Source organism: Thermobia domestica, chromosome 8, assembly GCF_964235325.1.
Source record: "Thermobia domestica chromosome 8, izTheDome1.hap1.1, whole genome shotgun sequence".
Taxonomy (NCBI): domain Eukaryota; kingdom Metazoa; phylum Arthropoda; class Insecta; order Zygentoma; family Lepismatidae; genus Thermobia; species Thermobia domestica.
The window spans coordinates 122,246,990-122,269,265 of record NC_137461.1 but is presented as its reverse complement, the minus strand read 5'-3'; the positions used below and the strand labels follow the sequence as shown (position 1 = coordinate 122,269,265).

General features: G+C 35.4%; 1 protein-coding gene across 1 annotated transcript in view; it reads left to right on the top strand.

Annotated features, from left to right (window-relative positions):
* The first annotated feature begins 261 nt into the window (after positions 1-261).
* LOC145691834 (uncharacterized) overlaps positions 262-22,276 on the top strand; it is a 31,541-nt gene continuing 9,526 nt past the window's right edge. The window contains exons 1-2 of the mRNA XM_081767151.1: positions 262-342; positions 9,138-9,212. Of these exons, the coding sequence (XP_081623277.1) occupies positions 301-342; positions 9,138-9,212 (117 nt within the window). The 5' untranslated portion in view covers positions 262-300. The remainder of the gene's footprint in view (positions 343-9,137; positions 9,213-22,276) is intronic.

Below are 22,276 nucleotides of genomic sequence, written 5' to 3'. Positions count from 1 at the left end.
GCATTTTTAATTTTTAGCTTTAATACAAAATGTCATTTGGTGTCCAGTTTGCATATTTCTTTGGGCACTTGACGACTTTCTGAAAAATGAGATTTTCGTTTACCTTATCCTATCATTAGGTATATTTTGCATCTAATTATTCTATGATATCGTTTATTAATATTGATATCATTCTATTATATCATTAATTTTCTATTTCTTTATAACAATAATTATTAATGCAATGAACTACCTCCTTTATTATTTTATATTTTGTTTTCCAGATATTTTCAAGGGCTCTATCTGTCTTCTGTATGAACGATGATATTAAGAACATGGTTATGTTTCATTATAGTGTACGTGGTTAGTATGTATACGTATTTGTTTCAAATGTTCTAACAGTTAGAAGAATCAAGAGTATAAAAATTAATGTAATTAAAATTTTTCTATGCATGCACTAACAATTGAGACTAATTTAATTAACTGGATAAATGGTTAGCATTCTTAAGTTTGATGATGGAGACCCGAATTAAAATTTCCCATTGGAGCACATCCACCTCATAAATAATGTTTACATATATATATATATATATATATATATATATATATATATATATATATTCGAGTGTTCTAAAAATGGCGCCCACGGACCATAAGGCACTATTCTATTGGTCAAAACATAACTAAAATGCTATATGATAATATGCATTCCGGAGCCTCCTTCAGCTGCTATGGAGAATCAAAATTTCGCTATGTGGCAACGTCGCAGATTAATTTGGAACCATTTGCATTACTCTACGAAGCCCCATCAAGTAGTTACATCGATTGCTACACTAATAAGTGATGCTAGTGTCAATCTGTATCAATTTTAGCTGTCATTTGAGATAAATCGATGTAAGTATTTGATAGATTGGTAGGTACATTCTATGGTTCTATATATATATAACTTCATTTACCTTCCTTGCATGATTCTTTGGATTAACAGAAATTTTCAACACTTCTCTTTTGACATAAATTTATACATAAATTTATGTCAAAAGTGAAGTGTTGAAAATTCCTGTTAATCCAAAGAATCGTGCAAGGAAAATAAATAATTTTGAACTTTCATATGTGATGACTACTCTGTAGTGTGGTGTAAAACTCAATTATACCCATACCCATATACAAAATTCAGGTTTAACTGCAAAAATCATGTAACATTCTCTACATAATGAGAAGTTTTATTAGCCATTGCCTTTCTGTTTGTCTTGCCGACTTACGAAGTCTTTCTACAAATGCTGCGGTGACCAGTGGTTTGTTTTCGGCCGTACGAACATTTCCTGACTGTCCAAATATTGCTGCATTTGCAATATTTCCAATTGTTCCAAATTTGTTTCTTCAGTTTTGGGTTTCGCAGCTATATGCATCTTCGGAATTTGGAGAAAGATTCATTTCTCATGTCATCGGCTTGGAAAGATGGACTCAGGCGCGAGCAGTAAATTTTCAACTTGGCAATTTTGCTAGCCATTTACAATAGAATTAATTCAGGTTTCCGTTTTCTGAAATTATAAATTCTGGCGACTATAATCATAGCTCCACCGAGCTTACTCGAGTCGACGTTCTCGACCAAAACCACCTCTTTCCTCGATTTAGGACAGGTAAAACTCAGCATTAATATTTTTCTTCATTTTACTGAAAATTCAATAAACTTCATACTTATTCAAGAATTGAACCATCTTCTCACACTTAGTGAATTTCGTATCCATTTATGCCTACCTTCATTAAATTAATCATACTTTGCCAGATTTTTACATAGAACGACACTTAATAAATTCCGATGTATTCTTAAAGTAATCATTCTCATTTATTTATATTTTAAGCAATGATAGAAATTTTCTCGTCGCTTCGCTATATCTAGCAGGAGCAGCATGACTTTTTACGAATTTTCATTAGTTTTTGATGAACTCAAATGATTGAAACTTGACATCGCGGAGACATACTATTAGCATCAGTGAATAGTGGAGATAATTATTGTTTAATATTTATTCTCGTTATCTTCTACTTTTTATTTCCCACACCCTGCACGTGAGTCCTGACACTTTAATAAGCATCTTAGACGGATGATCCTTGTAATATCTACTTTCTGTCCCTTGCATTTTTATATCATATTGAAACATTTAAGGACTTTGCATGTTAGGGGTTATTTTATTGAATGATAAGTAGTATCAACTAATTTCAAATTAATATAACGTGAAAGCCATGCTTTGTATAATATTAGTATAAAGTTCGAACATATAGTTCACGTTATATAACCAGACTTTTTCGTGCATTTTTTAAATTTTGCTTTTTAATAAATTGTTACTGAGTTTGAACCGCCGTGTATAATTGGAGTTACGCTATCCCTGGATATTAGCAATTTGAGTTTCGAATTCCGAAACAATGCATGATATAGGGTGGAGGCACCGAGAATATGATTCTGAGCTCTTACCGTCTTGCTATATGTTACATTTTAACTATTTTTGTTCTATCACTTTACATAGGACAGCACACAGTTAGTAGATATCTCAGGTCTGTTCTCTTTAACGTAGGTTTTCTCATACTGGAGCTAACAAATTAACGGCTAGTACTTTAGGGTTTGTCACAGTAGAATCATTGGTTCTGGATGACCCTTTCTCATCCAGTTTCACACTTCTCTTGGGGACTAGTTAAGCTGATGGTTACAGAGATATCGCTTATTCATCCGCCTTTGTTGGGGATCTCGTCACCTGCTTAAAAGATTAGAGTGAAACGTCGGAAGCTATTGTCTGGTTAGATGACAGCTTAATTACAAAAAGTGCTAAACTGCTATTTTAGCCATCTTGTTAGGTGTGTAGCTTGGTCGTCTCTGCCTCTGAACGGCCAGCTGGCCTATATATATATATATATATATATGTGTGTGTGTGTGTGTGTGTATGTATGTACAATATGTATTAAAATAAAAAGAAAGAAATATTAATTATAATAAAGTATATAGTAAAAACATAAAATTATTAAAAAGAGTATATCGGAAACCTCCAATACAGTTGCTATGTTGCTTTGGTGAAGTCACTGAACTGGGTCCGGTTGGACATTCATTCATCCATCCGAAATTTTCTGCTGAACTTAAAAAAAAGAAAAGAAAGCGTTAATAATTATTACAATATTAAGCGTTAATATTAAGGAAAATTAATATGTTACCTATATCTATTATTACTTTGTACGTACTTATTCACTAGATAAAACCTAATTACTTAATTTATTATTCATGCTCTGTATATCTACCTGGAAAATAATTCAACTTATTAACTACATACCTTGTTTTGTATTTACCTTTTACCTGAAGCTCTTCTTCAGTGTTTCATTGCACGAACCTTTCTGGATTTTGCAACTACAAATAAAACTTTTGCATGTTACTTAGTTACTATGTTGCGATCATGCTTTGTTAAACGTTAATATTATAATGTTGAATTCTTTAATTATGAATTTTGGAGAATATTTGTATTTCTTTGTGAATAAGTTTTAGTAAAGGAAAATACAAATACACGCATATTATGCCATTTCATTTTGTTCAGAAGTATTTAGTTAAAATTGAAGTTAGTCGTCAGGCATTTAGATCGTAAACCCTTATCATCTTGGAGTTCCATCCTTATTGAAGTAGTATTTAAATATGGCGATAAGACCTAGGAACACATTTCAAGAAATCCTCCCTATCAGGATTGAACTAATACTTTTAATTTCTGACAGGTGACAAACCAAGAGTTAATCTAAATTAAGTCTCCCTACCAGAAAATTTCCACTTTCTAGGGATTTGTGTTTAATACTATTCTATTGCGCAAAAGATTTTTCGATGCTTCGATTCACTTGTATGTGTTGTTAGAATGTTAAGATAGATGAAGCAGAAGACAACTGTAATGATACACATTGGTATGAATGATTACTAACTTTGAGGATAAGTATTTCTGAAGTTATATTAATTGTATAAAAATTGATACTTAAAATTATGGTGATAACATGGTGGAGAATTACAGAGAGATGTGAGTTTTGTCAATATGATTTCCAGGATTTAAAACAGATAGAAAAGGAAAGTAGCATACGTGTTTTATTATGAAATAAATGTAATTTATGACTAAATAAATTTCAAGAAATTGTAGTCATAATATATTGATATTTAATTACCCATCAATTTCGTTTCATGAGTCTTGGACACATTTCAGTTAAAATTTTTTACTATTAGAGGTTTTAGAAATAATATTTATGCGTACGGCTTTAAGATTTATCAATATTGTCCCCTTAATAATTTTGTCATGTACGGACTGGGCCAAGGGAGTAGCTAACAGAACCGCAGACCTTGCCGAGCGGGAGGGCACACAGGCTCCGGTGGGCCCATAAAGATTAAGAGAAAGCTGGAAAGAGGCGATCAAAGAATCAGAAGAACAACTTTTCTAGGGGCGCAAATACGCTTATTAATGCTTGCCCCCCCTCAGAAAAAATCTAAGTTACGGCGCTGGTCATCGTTACAGGGATTGCCCGATTTACATTACATTTCGTCTTTTACATAATTTCTAATTTCCTAAGAAGAAAAGACGACATAAATTATTTTCACATTCTTTAAATTGCATCAACACAAATAGACAGTTCTATGTTTATGTTCCATAACTACTAGCTTATTTTCTTCTGTTCATATGAGGAATTCGTGGCAAATTGAGGCGAAGGGACCAACACAAACTATCGGCAGTCATGTGCATGCGGTTATTATTATATATTATTTTTTCTTGACGAATTATTCCTAAAGTGAGCTCGGGGGTCAAGAATAACCTCTGCCTCTACATCATGAAGTGAAAAATCTTGAATGTGATAATTGTATGAATTTAGATGGGAACTGTCGTCGATCATTAGAAAGTGAGTATGGGAGAACTATGAAATAAAGTAAATAGACATTGTGTTATAAAATTACAGATCCAACACATTTTATCTCATCCCAAACAGTTATCGTCTCATATATATGGTTAAAAGAGCACTCTGATTGACCAAAATAAAACGATCTCAACGATTTATCCCTTTACAAGCGACGTTTCCTTCATCGCCTCCGTGGAGAAATGTGAAGAACACCCGCCCAGTAATCATAAGGTTGGTGGGTCGAACCTTCTCCGGGCTACTTCTCTGGTACTTCTTTAGCGTTTTCTAGACACACCTTAATGTAATCAAATCACACATATAGGCGATTTAACATATTTTGGGGGAGTAATTTTGTGGTTCATTGGTTTTGTCGCGTCAGAAGATGTTGTCTACAATGCAGTGAGCAGAGATGGTCGGTGGGTCTGAGTGCATCATAGTGAGTGGTGGGTCACGGTGGTTGGTGCATCGCAGTGGGTCACGGTGGAAGATGGGTCGCAGTAGGTCACATATTGTTGACCCACGACCCACTGACCCACTCCAAATCTGGATTTTACACCACATAGAAAATGGAAGACCAAAAATTGCATGTTCACCATATTTTATGGTTTTACTTCAGCCAAGGGAAGAACGCGCGAATAGTAATTGTGTTTTTTTTACTGTCCTTCATGTTTCTGTGTTTTTGTCCCTCTTCTTAAAATTAGTGGAAAAACTGTAAAAATGAGTAAAACGCGTAAAAGTGGGAACAAAGGTACTGAGGAAGGTTCGTTAAATTAATTAACTTAAAAAAAATCCAGTGTTCTGAAACAAAAGATTCCAATCAATATATGTATCTGTCTAATGCCGTGCCGTGAAAAATCAAGGACCGAGACGAGAGCATATGGCAGCGCATCTGTACATATGAGTTGTCAATTTAAAGTTGACTTCTCTGGACTATTCTTTATGCATAATACTTTACTATTTTATCATGACTGAAGTCAGAAAGTTATTGTAATTACTGAGTGTGTAATTACTGAATTCACTACAGCTCCATTTTTTCCTTCTCCTAGAACAGTGATGTCTTAGAGTGGTGGCTTATGCGTTAGTTTCGTAATGTTGGAGACGCGAGTTCGCTTTCGGGTGTGGCAATTCAGTAAATTTTTACAATCTACAAAACTGATACTTCTTATGTATACTAACATGAAAAATATTCAATTTCTCTGGGTCTAAGAGTAGAGACAACTTTCTTTCTTCCTTTACAGGTGAAGCGTCAATAACACAAAATTACGTCATCTGTATCAACCTTCGTAACTGTCTGGCAAGTAACGTGTTTGGACAAGAATTTATGAATACATAAGGGCTAAACACGTCATACAGTTCCTTCTTACATACTGTATATTGCAGAATTTTCACATTTCCAAGAAAAAAGTTAGGAAAGCCCCTCTCGAGACAAACAAAGCCTCCCGAACCAAAATTGTAAATACCCTCACTAATTCTATGAAATGAAAAACTCAACTAACATTACACACAAATATTATTTTATCCCGTACGGTAGTGTTTGGCAAATTTATACGTATGTTTAATGTATAAGACTTATATTCTACAAGCTACAGAGTGTCCAATATACAATGCAACCCGGAGTTTGCGATACTTGAACTTTTGAACCTGAAGCGATACACAAATAATGGATATACCAAAATGAAGCTTTGTTCATGCATACATTTTAAACTAGGAAGCAACAATAGAAGTACACTAGGAACCACACAGTGTTGCCAGATGTAACTGAAGGTGTAAATAATTTTTTTTACAAAACATATAAATTGACTTATAACTCATACGTATGGATGTTCTGTCGTTAATTTTTAGTTTGTTTAGTAGGAGTATTTTGGAAACTATGGGGCAGAAAAAAGAATTTTTCATTTCCACCCATAACTAATCGGATGAAGCCTCTGTAAGGGGGAACTAGGGAAATCGTAGTTTTCATAAATTAACACTCTGAATTGGCAACATTGCTGATGTTTCAGAGCATCAAAAGGTGTGTTAAAGATCCGTCTACATTATGCAATTCCTGAAAACAATGAAAAAGAACCTTTGAAATTATCATGATAAAACTTTTACTTACATGCACCCGGCAACACTGCTACTATGAAGAAACAAGTTATCAGCTCTACAGCGGTGCTGGGTGCTTTTGATTCAAACACTCGTTCAAACGTTTCACCATGTTGGCAGCAACTTTGCGAAGAGTAGAAGTGTTAATGTTCTCAATGGCACTGCGAATGTTCGTTTGCAGGTCTTGTATAGTTCCAGAATTATTATTGTATACCTTTTGCTTTAAGTAGCCCCATAGAAATGAATAGCAGTGTTGTCGGGTACATGTAAGTAAAAGTTTTTTCATGATAATTTCAAAGTTTCTTTTTCGTTGTTTTCAGGAATTGCATAATGTAGATGGATTCTTAACACACCTTTTGATATATTGAATCATCCAGTAATGTTGCCAATTCAGAGTGTTAATTTATGAAAACTACGATTTCCCTAGCTCCCCCTTACAGAGGCTTCATCCGATTAGTTAGGGATGGAAATGAAAAATTCTCTTATCTGCTCCAGAGTTTCCAAGCTATCCCAACTAAACGAACTGAAAATTAACTACAGAACATCCTTACGTATGAGTTATGAGTCAATTTACAGGTTTTGCAAAAAAAAAAAAAAAAAAAAAAAGTTACATCTGGCAACACTGTGTGGTTCCTAGTGTACTTTTATTATTCCTTCCTAGTTTAAAAATATATGCATGAACAAAGCTTTGTTTTGGTATAATCGTTATTTGTGTATCGCTTCTGGTTCAAAAGTTCTACTATCCCAAACTCCGGGTTGCGATGTATATTGGACACTCTGTATTATGAACCAGGACCGATGTAAAAAAAAAAAAAAAAAAAAAGCTGCCCTGAATGACTCCTGAAAGTATATGCCTAAATTAAACAAGTTATCACCAACAGAAATACATAATTCTACACAGAAACTTCTTACTCTGTGTTTTATAACATATTAGCTCGAAAGATGCCTTCAACAACTAAAATAGTACCGTAGAGGTACTATATCTCTCTCTCACCTCTTGGATTTTGATTTTTCCTGTTTCAAAGCAGAATACTTACATCTAGCAGTATTTATGGATTTTTCCTCCTCAAAACTTGACAATCAAGAAAATTTCTTCTCAACGGAAAGAATGAAAAAGTTGTACCGTTCATGGTATATCATGGTTGACACTTCATCCATAAATCATATAAATATTTACCAACAATGGTTTTAATGTTAAAAGCAATTGTGATATTTACCATAAGTACAAGCTTTGCTTTGCATATAATTAAATACAAACATATCAGTTGCTGAGCAAAACAATATGTTTACTTCAAAAAACTAAATACTTGTGACAGTTTCGCCAACTAACTTTTTGGCTTCATCAGACACTATGATATACAGGAGTAATGTACAATCTTCTATCTACTCCCGTATATCATAGTGTCTGATGAAGCCAAAAAGTTAGTTGGCGAAACTGTTACAAGTATTTAGTTTTTTGAAGTAAATATATTGTTTTTCTCAGCAAATAATGTTTGTATTTAGTTAAAATCAAATTTTGTTCTTACCAAAGACATACAATACTTATACCACGGTGTAAGGAAATAAAATAGCGATCTTCAATATAGAAAGAGGATAACGTTTTTATCTATTTAGCATATGCATGTATGCTCTCAATGACTTTTGTTCTACTTCTATTCAGGGCATTCAAATCTATATTTAATTTTTACAAATTCTTTTCCTGTAGTACTTAACAGAAATTTCATAACAATTAGAGGAAGAGATGTATTTTTGAGAAAAAAATTAATGAAATATGAAACTACATAAAAAGAAAATATAATGAATGTATTTTTTTAAGAAATCAATTTAATTTTCTTGAATATTTATCCGTTACTGACTGAGTCTTAATTTTATTTTACTCATTTTAAATGCATTATTATAAAATTTTAAAAATAGTAGGAATTTTTATTATTATTATTAATAATAATAATAATAATAATATGAAATTATGTTTGTAGTTCAAGAGATGGCAATTTAGTGAAATATTCTTTATATTGTAAGTTATTATACTGTTCCCTTGTATCACATTGATCTCCTACGTATAATATAAAATACTTATATTTAGTCTTTAATTTATGAAGTTCTTTCGTTTCGAAATGAATTTTATTGGTACAGAAATATAAGTTGACAATAAAATTTACAGTGAATCTAATATATTTCAGATACAATCACTTTTACCCATACGATTTGTGTTAGGATCTCCAAAACCACTTCATGAATTGTTTAATGACTGTGAGGTAAGATTAAATATTTTACTGTTTTGTGCTTTTGCAACAGTATTGTGAAATTAATTTTTATAGATTAAATTTAGAGAGACATATCTACAATAAATAATTCATTTAATCTCTTTGCAAGGAATTCATGCTAAGTGATACAACATTACAACTGATAGGTACAGATGAAATACATATAAGACACAATAAACACTTCTATAAATACTTCAGTAATTTTTGGAAAATTCCTTACATACTTGTACCCTATTAGTGACTTTTCATTTTTTTTTTCAAATAGACCCTATAGATTTGACTGAGTTACCCCAAACATGGCAATATTAGGTAGTCTAAAATCTTTTGCGCACGAGACGGTGTTCGTGTCTCAAATAGCAGGGTATACGAGTCGCAGCGGGTCATGCCTAATGTTATTGGACAGCTGAAACTTGAAGCTAGTAGATGGGTTATCATTATCATCATCATAATCATCATAGGTATGCTGCCTTTATTGGCAGGTCACTTGCTGCAACTGAGAAGCTTCCATGCTCCACGGTCTTCCGCTAACCGTCTTGACTTACGATTCATCTGTTTTGATATCGTCCATTAATTGTAGTCTTCTTCGCCCCATCCCTCTCTTTCCTGCCACCATACCCTCTATCACGTCCCTCATGATACAGTTCTTTCTTACCCAATGTCCAAACCAGTTCCTCTTTCTCTTCTTAATAATATCTAAAATTGTTCTTTTCTCACCTACCATTTCCATTTAATTCGTTTTCCACTCAACCCAGCTAATTCGCTCCATTCTTGTCCACACTCACATTTAGAAAGCTTCCAGTCATTTCTCATCACTTTTGCGTAATATTAATGTTTCTGACCTATACAGTACAATACTCCACACGAAGCATTTTATGAGTCTTTTTCTCAAGTCTTTATTCAAAGTCCCGCAAAATAGTAATTTTTTCCTCCAAAAGGCTTCTTTGCTTTTATTCACGTTCCATATCATTACTAATAATACTACCCAAGTATCCAAAACTAGTCATCTGTTCTTTTTTCTCTCCTTCCATTTCCACATTTGACACCGATCCCTTTGTTCCAATCACCATAGTTTTTTGCCTTTCTAACATTTATTTTCATTCCATATTCTTCACAGCCACTCCTCAAGTTTTCTAACAGCTTATAGATTTTCTCTTCAGATTCTGCAACAAGCGCTATATCCTCTGCAAACCGTATACACCTAATCATTCTACCGTGTACTGAAATGCCGTCTTCACTTTGTAGGCTCTTTTTCACTATGTCTTCTAGATAGATATTAAATAATGTAGGCGAGAGACAGCATCCTTGTCGAACTCCCCTTCCAATTGCACTCTCCCCTATCATTTCCTCCCCCAACATTTAAGTGTTGATCCATATATAAGTTTCTTATGAGTCTTCCATCTTTCCATGGCGGGAGCTCATGTGGTTTGAATTCCACGTTAATCGGTAGGTCTACGTCTCATATAGCCTCGCTGATGAACGGGACGTTAAATTCAAAATCACTCACTCACTCGATCTTTCCATTTCAACCCAAATTTCTTTAGAACTTCCTACAACAATTCCTAATTCAGGCTGTCAAAAGCCTTTTGTAGGTCAATAAATACTGCATACGCCTTTTTCACTTTTTCTATAGATCTTTCACCGATCAATCTTAATAATCCAATTGCATCTCTTGTGCCCTTACCTCTTCTGAACCCAAACTGTTCGTCCTCAACTTTTTCATTCGTTCTACCGTATATCTTTCTGTGCAGAATTCGGAGCAGAATTTTAGCTGCATGAGATGTGAAACTAATAGTTCTATAATCCTCACATCTCTTTCGGTTCGATTTCTTAGTCATCGGTATCATGATCGTTTTCAGGAAGTCTTTTGGCCACTCTCGTGTTCATATATTTCATTGCATAGTCGGAACAATTCTTTCTTTTCCTTCTCTCCCATATTCTTAATGAATTCGATTGGTATATTATCTATCCCGGTCGCCTTTCCATTCCTAACCTCGGATATAGCTTTCTCAGACTCATCTAGAAGAATGCTAAACCCTTTATCATCCTCACTTACTCCATTTTCTGCTTCAACATCTAGGCCACACTGTATATCCCTACTCTCATATAAGTCCTCAACATATTCTTTCTATCTTACTAAAAGTTCACTTTTCTCGATGACTACCTTCCCATTCTTCTTTTCTACTGCCATTGTAATACCCCCTTGTTTCCTCCGCAGTTCCATATATTTCACCACCTTATACATTTCTTCATATTTCCCAACTCTTTCCAGTTCTTCTATGTCCTCTCATTTTCTTTGTAAAATTCTTCACTTGCCCTGTCCAGTGTTTCTTTCAGAAACAATGTTCCTGGGTGGCACACTTAGTATTCCGTGGAGCACTACTGGTAATATTCTATTTATTATTATATTATAGACGTATTATTTTGGTCTCCTCCGGGGGGCACTTTCAGAGCTAAGGGGGGCAGTGCTGCCTAAAATTATGTCTGGAAGAAACACTGACCCTGTCTGTTTCCCTTCGCTACTCGTTGTTTAATTTCCTGGACATCTATCTGTCCTCTTCCATATTATCACGTTTCCACGTCCTGTTTTCCCTTATTTTTTTTGCAACATCTCCTCTGTAACCAATTGCTTCTTAGCAGTTTTATGTTCGTAGTAACCTACTACTTCTGCAGCTTCCTGTATGCAAAATTTAATATGCGCCTATTACTACCTGCATATATCCTTTCCCCGATTTAATTTCTTTTCTTCGAATTTCTGAATGAATAGATTTCTTAGTTACTCGTTTTTCAAGATTTCAGCATTCAATAACTTGTTGCCTACTTTTGTTTACATTTTTCAGCTGAATATCTACTTCGGCCAGCACAAAACAAGTTTATGATCAGAGAAGCTGTCAACCCCGGAAAGGGTCTTCGCGTCCTTTAAGCTATTCTGATACCTGTCCTGAATCATAAAATAGTCTATCTGATATCTTCCGCCGTTTATTGGGAATTTCCATGTATATCCTCTTCTCTTGTGCTGATTGAACCACGTGTTCCCAATTACTAGTGAATTATGTCTCCAGAAATTGACCAGTCCCTTTGCCCTTTCAGTTCTTTCGTCGAAATCATATTTGACATATTTACCTTTCTGTTTTTCTTCCACAACTGCATTGAAATCTCCCATTACAATTATGCACCCCTTTTCTTCCTGTAAGATGGGTAAGACGTGTGGTAATTCTTATATTGTCGTATGAGAACCAGAGAAATGTAACTCATTTACGTAGGTTTACAGGAAAGAGGGACAAAACTTGTTTTTTCTTTCAAACAAATGTTGTTTTAATAAGATGGTAAACACATTATTACATACTAGACAAGTCAATCACAAAGTCAACGTCAATAACATCCAATAACACCAAGTTGGGCTTTCAGAATTTTGATCCTAATATAAGCAAACAAAAATTCCACTCTTGAAGTTAGGTTCCTTTCGTTCTCATGCGACGATATAATCATACACGAAAGGTATTGTGCTGTGAAGATGAGTGGACTTCCCACCAAACTTTGCTAGTCATGAGCTAGATATGTTTCAAAACCAACAGACAGAAGGTGATTCAGTCACTTTCGTTCTGAAAATTTCGATGGGCGAGATACTCTTCGTAGTGGGCGACCAATCACAGCAAAACTTGGACGAACATCTGGCAAAAGTCGAGGAAGCTTGTAAACAGTTATGACATTGCTAAGGATCTAAACATTTATCAGCAAACAGTGTTAAATTATTAGTTGAAAACTAACTACAAAAATAAGCTCGACGTTTGGATGCTACATGACCTGACTCAAAAACATGCTAAATTCTATAAAGAACTCGAGCCATTTCTGAAGCGGTTATTCACGAGTGATAAAAAGTAGATAATCTACGACAAGAATGTGCGAAAAAAGATCGTGATAGAATTCAGGAAAAGCCCTACGGACTGTGGCAAAGGCCACACTAACGCACATAAAAGTTATGCTGTGCATTTTGTGGCAGTGGAAGGGGATTGTGGATCACGAGCTGCTGTCGTTGCGCAGAACGATAAACTATCGACAATTAGCGTGAGTATACTTAGAAATTCGAACGCAGCGGTTACAACTGTCAACAGAGAAGGTGTCGTATTTTCTATACCACGCGGATAGGACCAGACCACACAAAATTTGTATTGAACCATTAGAATTGAGAGAACTTGTCTGGAAGTTTCATGCACCTATCGTATAACCCAAAGTTAACCCCATCAGACTCGGATTTGTTTTGGTCCCTCCAGAACTGTCTTTTAATGCCGTTAAGTTAGTTTTAAAAGAGGCCTGTGAAAACCGCATGCCTTTTTTGACAAGAAAGAACAAGAGTTCTATAGCGAGTAGATTATGCTATTGCCGAAAGAAAGCAGAGGGTCATTGAATAAAATAATGGTGCATATTTAGTTTCATGGAAATATTTTCAAATAACGACAAACACCTTTTGAATTTTGACCTCCAAATGTTCAGTACATTTCAGACAATCTGATATTAACAATAACTTACGTATACTTTATATATATATATATATATATTTACAACGCACTGTGCTATATATGTGTTAGGTCGATTGATTTATTATTTAATTGGGATTTAATGTCTCTTTTCAGCACAATTTTTATGTAAAAAGAGACATACTTTAAAATACAATACAAAAAAGGACCCGAGTGTACTGTTTAGTACAACATTATTTATTTTGTACTGTTTATTACAAAATAAATACAAATATTATTTAAAAAGTAGTTAACAAGGAACCAAGACAACGTGATAAGTCATCAATTACCATTGAGTTAATTTTTCTAGTCGCTGCCTTAACCTAGATTTTTGGGTAATTCATATTTTGGCCACACTGTAATTTCTATGGATGGCAACACTGAAAATTGTTTCGATATAGAATATCCGGATATCTACATTATTCCAGAATGAAATATAGAATATCCACGCAATCATACTGTATAATATTTCTTACAACAGAAACATTAGTTATTCGTTACATATGTATTTTAAAGTAAGCATTTTTGTCATGTTTGTCGTTTATAAAAAGTCTAATTATACTCTAAAATAAAAATTCTATTTCATCTTAGCTGTCCTACTTTTAAACGAAAAGAAAAACTATTTAATTTGGGATTCAAATTTTTTAAAAAAAATTCCGATCATTACATTACACTCAAATATTAGTTGTCAACTTGAATAAAAGAAATGGATAAATCCAATCATTTTCATTACACTCCCTCTATTATGAGTGTTAAAAGTATGCATAAATTGTATCAGTCAGTGTTGCGAGTCGACATTGAAACGAGATCGAAACGACAATAGTGGCATCTTAATATCTCTGTAAGAATAGAAAAAGAAGAACACAGAAAAGTAAATGTCTCAACATTCATCCCGTAGTTTCTCAAAGAAGTCTGAAAGGAGCTTTTGTGTCTGTGTATATAGATTTGCGAGAAGACGAGAAGGAGTACTCCAATTATTTCCGTACATCAATTCAGTCGTTCGATGATCTAATTGAAAAAATTCCATCGAAATTATAAAAATGTAGTTTAAATAGGATCCATATGCACGCTCTTAAAATACAGCACTTTCCTTTAAAAATGTCATGATACTGTTTTTTAACAAATGAAAATATCCAATGTTTTACATTTGGTTAGAACTTCACATCCAATCACTTTTCATCCAATCAACTATTTAATAATAGAGATAAATTATTTGCCTCAATTTATCTTTTTTCATTGTCCATACTGCCATTTTTACACACACTAACAAAAAAAAAAAAAAAAAAAAAAACTACGTATCTCGTTCCATGCTTGTTCATGAATATCATGCATTTTGTATTCCTCATAAGAGGGATCCCATTAACATGGAATTAATTTAACATCTGTGATAATTGAAACTGAATCAAATTTGAAAATTATTGAAAGAATGAGGATAAATTACAATATTTACCACCACATGTGCGGTTCCAATTAAGCAAAAACATTATTTGGAAGTTCTAATTAAACGAAGATATTATGGCTAAATTAAAAATAACACCATAAAGATATGAAAATAGTATTATAGAACAGTATGAAATATTATTTAGCAACTCATTATCAAAAATAAGGAAAGAAATTTGGATAAATTTTCATTTTGCTTTTGCTACCATGCACGTTTGTTTTTAGATTTTAAAGAGAAGTGGCTGCTCCGAGCGCGGAGTTCCGCTTCACTATGTAAATACCTATTTGCTCAATGGCCCTATCCGCCTCGAGTAGTGCGGAATGCAGATAGGGCCACGCGGAGGCCTTCATGTGACTATGTATGCACCCATAAGAACCAATGTAACAATCTTGCCTCACGGGACTCCACGCGCGGAGCTCCGCTTGACAATGTAATGGGTCTTACTGTCACAATCGAGAGCACTAAATGCATGCAATACAGAATCAGTAGCACATGTACTTTTATTACATATAGGACGACATTCCATACCGTTTTCTAAAGGATCTATCTTAGGGACACCCGCGAACTTGAACAGGAGAAACCGGCTGAAATTTTCTACAGTAACTAATTTCAGATCGCTGAACCCAGTGGTGATAGTCGTTTCCATGCAAAATCAAGCAGTCAAGCACTGGCGGCGCCAGCTCATGAAGTATGGGTCAATTTCCTAGGGAAAGTATGACAAGAAACGGCAAAATTGAAATGCTCAATGTAATAATTATGATTAACGATTGGGTCTACAATATGTTGAAGCTCATGTGAATGCCTTACGTTAATAACAGTGTTGCCAACTCATTGAAAATCTTGTGTGGAAATGGTAATGGAAGAAAGTGTCAAAGTAATGCAATGTATTGTAATACAAAAAGAACCAGATACATTATTCGGGAATGAGGCCTTGTCAAGTTATAAAACAGAGTTGATAACTTCATAAAGTATAAACGAGATAATAAACTTAAAGTATAACTAAAAGAAAAAAGAAAAAACTTTAAATCAGACAAGATAAACGAGAGTGAATCAGCACGTACAGAAAGAAAGAGTAGTGTTACTGATGTCAATGTAATACGTTGCATCTGATTACAGGTGCCATCTTTATGTATGTACATTAAGAGTAACAGAGAAGTATCGCGACAAGGTATCATTATTATAAGAACCAAAATATACAGGGAACCGTCGAGGCGACTGTGATACCAATAAAATGCAACAATACTAAAGAAATTAAAAATACATTATGCGTCTACATTGGCCTGTAAGTGCGCAAGAACCAATTAATTCTCAAAATGCAGATGTGGGTTGTCAAGGGAGTGGTCAAAGCACAGAGACAGTGTACAGTATGCACATTTGTCCATTACTACGGACTCACAGACAGCATCACGTCTGCATGGTAACAATCCTATGTCAAATGCTACACTAATGACATTATCAAATGACAATATGACTGATCCTATGTCGTACCCTGCCTTTTGCCAGGCATACTGCAACATAGGCTTGTAGATCGGTGCTGAAAGTTGATTGTAAATCACAGGGTGCAGCTTGATAATGAAATAACGATCGTGGAAATTTACCTGAAGCTTGTCACATTGGAGCCGTAGGAATAACGATCCACCGGATATACAGTTGATATTGCCGAAATAACTAGACATCAAGGGGTTGACAATATTTCGTTGTCTTGGGTGGTATTATCTTCAACGTAACAACTTTGTTTAGGAAACACTCTTGTAACAGTCAATGATCTTTGTGTTTGGACCAAGAATCACACTACAACAAGCACTTCTCATCGCCGATATAGTCACTAAAGACAGCCGTTAGAAACTTTTTCATATGTACTTTCGACATTTTGCCACTTTTACTTGCCTCCACGTAAATGTTACGAGGGCATATTTCTTCAAGTTTCTTGGCAATATGTGGGCCAAATCTGCCTTATGGCTCTTGGAAAAATATGTAGTGCTTCTTGGCTAATGTGCCACCCATTGAGATAGCCACATCAATTGTATAACTGTGGGTAGAGCTATGAACAGACTGCAGCATGCCACCTGTGTGTTTTTTTCCTCTGTGAAATAGTGTAGACGATGAAGACACCTCATAATAAAACTGGCTTTGATCACTGTTCCACATATTGTCTTGCACCAAAGTCTCTTGTGCAATATAGTTATTTACGTGTTAAAAAAACCCTCGTGCATTCTGAGGAATCAGTTATCAGTTATATCTTTACGTGTGACGAACATAGAAATGTGTCGTGCAGCAATGCCGTCTTCAGCCTTAAGTTTTTCGATGAATGTAATAGACGCTTTGAAATTGTCAAGCCCAAAAAGTCTCGCAGCTTCCTGGGCCCACATTTGCATGTTCCAGTAGTGAACGGATGAACCATATTCACTTGCCCTATCGCACTGTGTCATTACGTACTGTTTTTACATTTTTAAATTTTGATTCTCTGTTGTCCTTGAAGAGCGCACCTTGCCTTTTGTTACTGATGTAATCCAAAATTACTTTGCAGTTGACTTAGTTGACTTTAGTTCTAATGCACTTATATTGTCTTTGCAATTTACTGTACGAGTTGAAGTCATGGTAATAGTAGTCATCGTAAATCTACTCCAATGTGGCGTCAGGTATACATTCAATAACATGCTTTGTCGGTGGTGGTTGTTCATACTCTTTCCGTAGCGCTGTTTCAATTGTTGTGGGGATGCATGTCCTGTACTTGTCGACTGGCTAACGTTGAGTACAAGCTGTTACTGTTCTTCATAATTTCCCCCCATCTCTCTAACGTCTCTTCCCGTATTTTTGTGTCCTCACAATTGTATTTCTGCATTTTAGGCGAGTCAGGATTAGGGGACAAATCCTGGCGTGCACTTCATGTACGCGGATACAAGTCCAGTATCGAGCAACTACGGGCAGGGTGCGATGGAAGCGGTACCTGTCCATTAAAGAGACCGAACGGTCGCAGACATGATCTCCATGCATACAATTAAGCGTGGAAGTTGTAGACCACTAGCATCAACGTGTATTTCTGCATTATTATTTCATACAACACACTTGCGAATTGTGCACATTCCGCTCCGGAGAAATTTCCACATTTAACACGTCATAACTTTGATTCTATTAATTTTAGGACGTTCGTGGGATTAATGCATCTCATTGTGCCACTCTATGCTATTATCACTATTCACTACTATCACTATCACTATCACTATAACACTCTACACGGAAAAAGATCCATCTACTAGTACAACACGCACGAGCCTGTAGCGTTTTATGTCGGAGTTTCCAAATACCACTATCAGATGGCGCCTGTCACCAGACGCAGCGTGGGGGCGCGGTGGCTCAGTGGTAGAGCGTTCACCTCCGGTGCTTGGGGTCCCTAGTTCGATCCCAGCCCGCGCCGTGTGGACTTTGTGGTGGACAAACCCCGTGCTCGTGGGTTTTCTCGGGGTTCTCCCGTTTCCTCCCACTTTCTTCATTCCACCATTTCACTCATTTCTCATTATCACCGTCTCCTTTAGTCTAACCGGCATAACCGTGGGACGTTAAACTTAAAGATTTCATTTCATTTTCAGACGCAGCGTATTACATGGACAGGAGTAACACTACTCTTTCTTTGTGTACCGCCTGATTCACTCCTGCTTGCCTTGTCTGCTGGCTCCGCCACTGCTAATTTTTGTTTACTTATAACTTAAATGAATTACCTATTTTATCCTTTGATTGTTCCCGGTGGATGAGCGGTTACGCTCGTCGCCTTGTAATCAATGAGTCCCAAGTTTGATTTCCACTGGGGGCACAAGTGGTTCAGATCCCACTTTAAACTGTAGGTTCCGTCCTGGGACGTCATCATCATCCCATGGAAGGCAATGGCAAACCACCATGGGTTCACCTTGCCTAGGGAACTCCGGTTCAAAGACCTGCCTTCAGACAGAACACTATACTTCATCATCATTAAAGTTCATGAAGTTAGCAACACTGTTTTATAACATGACAAGGCCTCATTCCCGAATGATGTGTCGGGTTCTTTCTGTATTACAATCTTTTGACACTTTCTTCCATCCCCATTTTCACACAAGATTTTCAATAACTTGGCAACACTGTGATTAACGTAAGGCTTCTACGTTTGTAGACTCAATCGTTAATCATATTTACTACATTGGGCATTACAATTTTCCCGTTTCTTGTCATACCTTCTCTAGGAAATTGGTCCATACTCCATGAGCTGGAGCCGCCACTGCTTGACTGCTTGATTTTGCATGGAAACGACTATCACCACTGGATTCAGCAACCTAAAATTAGTTACTATAGAAAATTTTATACGGTTTCTCCTGTTCAAGTTTGCGGGTGTCCCTTGTTGGTGTATATTCTCTTGCTACTTATATCGAGTGTTAGATGTGAATTTATTTCTTTTATTTATTGTGTATAAGTTGTTCACTTTAGTTTATGAATATTGTTTGCATTTTAAGTAAGACACCCTATTAAGCATGTAATAATAGACCTTGTTCTTCTAATATACATAAAACTTGTTTTGTGTTCTGTATCGGTTGAATTTTTATGTAATTATTATTAGAATATTAATTTTCTTAAAATTTGAGGAAATTATTCAATAGTCCTGCTATCCTCAAGTGAACTTAGCAGGACTAGTTTATTTTTTGCTTTTTTCGAATTTAAAACCGGTAGGAACCAAAATTTTTGCTTTACAGAACAAACGATTCGTAAAGAAAAATATTCAGATTTCTAGAAATTTCTATTCTGGTCCTGTTAAGTTCACGTAAACTTAGCAGGACCACTTTATTTTTCGATTTTTTCAAATTGAGTTGATTTTGAGTTCAACGTCCCTTTCAGCAGCGAGGCTATATAAGACGGGACTTATTGATTAACGTGGAATCCGAACCGCATGAGTTCCAGTCAGGAATCGAACCCGAATCTCGATTTTTTTCGAATTTGAGACCGTTACAAACGAAACGTTTTACGGTACAGACCGTTACAAACGCAGTACAAACGTATGATATGCAAATATTTATAATTTTCAAAATTGGTCCTGCTAAGTGAACTTTGTGGTGGACAAACACCGTGTGCGTGGGTTTTCTCGGGGTTCTCCCGTTTCCTCCCACTTTCTTCATTTCATTCATTACTCATTATCACCGTCTCCTTTAGCCTAACCGGCATAACCGTGGGACGTAAAACTCAAAATTTCATTTCATTTTTCATTCTGGTCCTGCTAAGCTCACACTCGATTGTAATAAACCGAATTGGAAATTGGTCGTCTGTTTATCATATTACAAATATGTGATGTTAATATGAACTTATTTCTCATGGTCCCGTATGACATAGTACTGGAGTTCGTTATATATAATAAAAAGTATTTGAAGTATTTTGTGTGATGATGTAAGAATGCTCAAAAAGTTTAATTTAACATGTTGGCTTTTAGTACCTTTGAAATAAACTGGTATCTTATTGAATATACATGAGATTTGTTTTGGATTGAACCTCGTAGTTTTGCTTAGTTGTGCCTAGAGTTTGGTTCGGGCTATGTTTAGATGAAGGGGACCAGAAGTACTTAAAAAATAGATTTACAGGTGAAATAAGTTGAAGTAAGAGAATCGTAATTGATTTGTGTGTAATTTAAGAATGGAATCATAGTACATGTTGTAGAAATGAGAAATGCGAAATCCTGTAGAGATTATATATGCTTATCGGAAGCGCATATAAGGGAATATGAATGCAAAGATACTAGTAGCTGGCCCTAAGCTAATATTAGCAGAAATAAGCGAAATTGTAACATCTTTTTGGAAAATAAAGATGGTCCCCCTACAACTAAATACAGGTCTTTGTTTCTTTTCTAAAGGTTATAATAATTTACTTGGACTGAATAAACATGACTTAATTTTTATATTTAGCCATCTTCGCCACGTTAATACACACACACACACACACACACACACACACACACACACACACACATATATATATATATATATATATATATATATATATATATATATATATATATATATAGGGTAAATGTGCCAGTCCTCGACCACCTAACTCATTTTCGTACGGTCCTGAATCGTTGTTCACTGACTGGAACAATTTAGAAGGATGCAACTAGCTCACATGTGTTCCTAAACCTATATTTTATCCAAAACTGAGATAACTTATGCCATTTATGTAATATTAGTCTTAGAAACACCAACGACTGATTTCTTTTAGTGTTCGACCACTTTTCGTTAATGTTCGACCGCATACTGTTTAGTCATCGACCACTCCTCGATTAATGTGCTTTTAATTACAGTATGAAGGCTAAAGCATAACTTTACCAAACTAATAACATCTATAGGTGTTACAGCATTAGTTTTTCAGGTATCACTTCGCAGTTTCGCACAATAATCGCTGAGAATAATGCGACTATTGGGATAGTTTGTCAAGAAAAGAACCATCAAATTAATTTAAGGTTCAGTGGAATGCAGCACTAAACACGGTTCGTCTTCTCTGGGTTGAAAGGGTATAAACCCCATCTTCTAAATTCGGTTTTAATTACTAATGGTGTTGCTACCTTGTATATCACTCTTTTAATTAGTGGTGCAAAAGTAACGCGTGTAACATTTTGCTCATTTTTCATGTAGTACTCTCGAACTGTCTTCTTTCATTCAGTTTTTAACGATTTGAACACTGATACGGCGCAGGGCTGAAGAACATGTGTGGTGTTAGGTGGGAGGCAGAAGAGTACTATACCATACATAGAACAAAATTCGCTGACTTCCATTGTCAAATAAGTCTTGTGGCCGTCGATTAGCCGAAGGACTGGTTTCTAAATAGAGGGATTATCCACCCATTTGAGGAAGCCGTTTGCTATCCATTCGTAGAACGTTTCACTTCGCATTCAGCCACTATTTGACCTGCCTATAAAAATCTCTGAAGAAACTGCACTGAATACGTTCTTTGGAAGATGTCTTATATACGGATATACGACCATCGGGGACACAATTTCTGCTGTTACGGAAAAAGTGCAAAGCACTGTTAATGTTTCCTTTTCCTTGCTCTTCATCTCGTACATATTTTCCCACCCTTTGGGCCCCAACAAATTTCCT